Source organism: Apteryx rowi, unplaced genomic scaffold, assembly GCF_003343035.1.
Source record: "Apteryx rowi isolate R43461 unplaced genomic scaffold, aptRow1 scaffold_140, whole genome shotgun sequence".
Classification (NCBI taxonomy): domain Eukaryota; kingdom Metazoa; phylum Chordata; class Aves; order Apterygiformes; family Apterygidae; genus Apteryx; species Apteryx rowi.
This window is the reverse complement of record NW_020447642.1, coordinates 892617-896219: the sequence shown is the minus strand read 5'-3', so window position 1 is coordinate 896219 and position 3603 is coordinate 892617. Positions and strand designations below refer to the sequence as shown.

The window sequence follows — 3603 nt, the reverse complement described above, 5'->3', positions numbered from 1 at the left end:
CGCAGGTCGGCGATGCTGGAGTTCTTGCTGGTGGTCTTGGCGGCGGCGGCGGCGGCCACCACGGAGGCGGCCGAGGCGGACTCGGCGGCCAGCGTGGCGAGCGGCAGCCCGAAGGGCGGCGCGGGGAACATCATGTAGGGCGCGTGGGCCGCCAGGTGCGGGTGCAGGTGGTGGTGCGCGTGGGCCACCGCGCTGTCCAGCTGCAGCTGCGCCTGCACCTGCAACGACAAGGGCGGCACGTTGCAAGGACCGTCCTGCGGGGCGCAAAGCAGAGGAGACACGGCGTTAAGTCCGCGCCGCCGCCGCCGCCGCCGCCTCCCGTCCCGCACCCCCCCCCGCCCCGACGGCCGCCCGCCGACTCGCCTGCTGGAAGGGCATCCGCAGCGCGCCCACGTTCACGTACGGCGCCACCCGGCACGCCTCGAACTGGCTCGCCGCTCCGATGAGCACCCCTGCAAGAGGCAGCGGCCGGCCGCTCAGCGCCGCCCCGGCCCCGCGGCGGCCCCCGAAGGGGCGGCCCCGCCACCGGCACCGGGTCGTGCTCCCCCCCCACGCGGCAGTCCGCGCGTCCCCCCCCCCCGCTCCGCCGGCCGCGCTTCTCCCGACGGGGCGGCCCGTGAGTGCCCGCCGTCCCCAACGCGCTTGCCCCGAGGGGGCGGCCCGCAAATCCCCGCGCGCCCCGGGGACATGTTTCTCCCAAGGAGGCAGCCGCCGAGTCCCCGCACCCCTTCCCCCGCGAGGGCGGCCACCGAGTCCCCTCACCCGCCCGGGACGCGCTTCCCCCGAGGGGGCGGCCAGCGAGTCCCCTCAGCCCCCCGCGGGTCGCGCCTCCCCCGAGGGGGCGGCCCGCCGTGCGCAGCCTCCGCGGCGGCCCGCGGGCGCGTACCTTTGTGGATCTGGTTTTCTTGTTTGCGACATTTGGCTCGTCTGTTCTGAAACCAAACCTGCGGACACGGGAAACGGCGGTCACGGCCCCGGCGCCGCCGCGGCACCGCGCTGCGCCGCGCCGGGCGCCCGCTGCGCGCCGGCAGGCAGCGCTGCGCCTGCTTTATCCGGGCAGCCGGCACTTAGAAGCTCAGAAACGAAAAGGAAGCACAAAAATAGTAAAGAAAAAAAAAAAAGAAAAAAAGAAAAACAGAAATCGACCTTCGCAGACTGCTGGTTCTAGATAAATTAGTTTCTTAGCCCTGGTTTCATCTTTCCGCACCAGAGTCCCAAAAGACCGAAATCACTCCCTGATATCTAATACTACCTTGTGATAATGGGTTTGGATGTTTGCACTGTCAGACCTGAGAAGAGCGCGCTCATTAAGAGCCTGTAATATTAATTAGCTTTATCTTCAAAAAAAAACTAAACACCAAAGTGTTTAATGACTCACTTTTGGGGGGTAATTACTGTCATAAAAGCTTCACTACAAAGAAGTCCAGAATTTCCCTGTTCCTCTGTGCAGCAGAGTGTGGCACAGAAGCGGAATAATTGTCTCATTATCATGATAATCTAATTTACTCCCATAGAAAAGGCTGCAAGTGAGACAAGAACATACTTTTAATATTGGAAATAGAATTGTTAAAACACATTTCCAGAATAAACTTCTGCTCACTGAAAGACGAGAGAGAGGGAGAGAGCGAGCGTGTTTAAGACATTTCTGTTTAAGAACAGACCTCTGCATTGCATCTCAGCAGCCACATCCACCAAGCAATCCTTCCCCCACGGCCAAAAAAAGAAAAAAAAAAGAAGAAGAAGAAGAAGAAGAAAAATCTTTTTTGAGGTCTTACTTTAAGAGACAAATATAAATGTGAATTTCCCCCGCCCTGTCATTTACTTTAGCCGAGCAAAATCTGCCCAACGGCCGTGCTCGCCCGCAGCCTCCCGTGGAAATGCGCATTCCATAATTTACAAATTAGTGCAGATGCGAAGCAAAATATTATTGCAAAGCGTTTTCCGGAACGATTTAAAGGGAACGGGTTTAATCTATGTAAATCTCTAAAAGTTATTATGCACCCTGCGATTTGGCAGAATAGGAGCGCGGATTATGTGCTAGCGCGGTATTCTTTGTCGAGCAAACATCCAGCAGAAGGAAGCACCTCCCTTTAAATTTTTCATAGAGAAGTTGAAGCTGGGCAACTTTGTTTTGCTTGGTTTTGTTAAGATTTGTGCAGCATAAATAGGTGGCTGTCTCAGCGGAAAACTGCAAAGCACGGGAGAGTAAAAAAGAAGGCTCTTTTTTGTGAGGCTGCGATGACAAAAGCTGCTTATTATTACTTTTTCGGTTCAACGTGACTGCTCTGTTTATGTCCTTCCCCTCTTACGAGATGCAGGGAAACCCCATAAGAATTGTGCGCATAGTTTGGTGCAGATGGTGGCCTACAAGCACAAAGATTGAGGGGGAGTTATCTGTAACAGCAATACTTTCTAACAGCTGCAGATGTTAGGGGCCTAAAACTACTCCATGTGTTCAAACAAATAATGACCATCATTTTCTCTTCTTTTATTATTAGAACGGAAATGCACTGAAACAGTTACATTTGTTCTAATTCGAAAAGTTACCTTCCTCTCCATCCCGGCAAAGCCCAAAATTTCATGTAGGAGAAACTCCCAGACAAGAGCACGGCAACCGCTTTGCCAAAACTTTCGGGGGGCAGCTCGAGGTTAAGCGCGCAGATTAAATAAAAGGAAGCTGTGGTTTCCCTGTAAAGGGGAACGCTTTAAATAGCCCGTTTTTACTGTACATTTTTATATTTCGTAAATCTGAACAAAGCCGGTCTGTGCAATTTTTCTCCGTTTTCCTGCTGCTTCCCTCACTCAAGGTTTAAGAACCACGACGAGCAACGGACTGTAAATATTTGCACTTAGCGGTTACTAATTTAGTTTATGGGCAGCACAGCTATAAAGGTAATTGGTACATCCGCCTGCTAAGCCCCTGCGCGGGGAGCCGCGCAGCGGGAGCGCCGTGCCGGCGAGCGAAACGCGCGCTGCGATCCCCGCCGGGGCGGGGGCGGCGCGCTGCGCGCAGCGGCCGCGCGGAGCCAAACCGCAGCGAAAGAGGCGAAACGCCGGCAAAAAGAGGCGAAAGCCGCGCAGGGCACGGAGGCGATGTGCAGCTGCGCCGGGAGCCCCCTCCGGCCCGCGGGGCTCGTGTCGGACAGGACCGAGCGGGCTCTGCACACGCACATACACACACGCACATACACACACGCACCCCGGCCGCCTCGCTACCTGCACCCGCGCCTCGGAGAGGCCCAGCCGCTGGCTCAGCTCCTCGCGCATGAAGGCGTCCGGGTAGTGGGTCTCGTCGAAAAGCCGCTCCAGCTCGTTCAGCTGCTCCAGGGTGAAATTCGTCCGGCTCCGCCTCTGCTTGATTTTCGTCTGCCCTTCGTCCTCCATCGCTTTCGCATCCTCCTTGCGCTCCTTCAGCTCTGGGGACACTGGGCACGAAAGGGGCAGTCAGACCCGCCGGGCGGCCCCGGGGGCTGGCGGGGGGGGGGGTCAAACCGCGGCGGGAGCCCCCCGGGTGCCCGCGGCCTCTGTCGCGACAGCCGCTTTTCTGGGCAATATCGCCTCCCGGCGCGGGAGGTCGGGGCCGGCCCCGGCGGCTGCAGGGCC

At 57.8% G+C, this 3603-nt stretch overlaps 1 protein-coding gene across 1 annotated transcript in view; it reads right to left on the bottom strand.

The window, feature by feature from the left end:
• The window catches only part of SHOX2 (short stature homeobox 2), a 14292-nt gene that overhangs the window by 5920 nt on the left and 4769 nt on the right, over positions 1-3603 (bottom strand). Inside the window, exons 2-5 of the mRNA XM_026057777.1 lie at positions 3217-3425; positions 887-944; positions 364-452; positions 4-218 (exon numbers count right to left, since the gene is read on the bottom strand). Coding sequence (XP_025913562.1) covers positions 4-218; positions 364-452; positions 887-944; positions 3217-3425 — 571 coding nt within the window. The remainder of the gene's footprint in view (positions 1-3; positions 219-363; positions 453-886; positions 945-3216; positions 3426-3603) is intronic.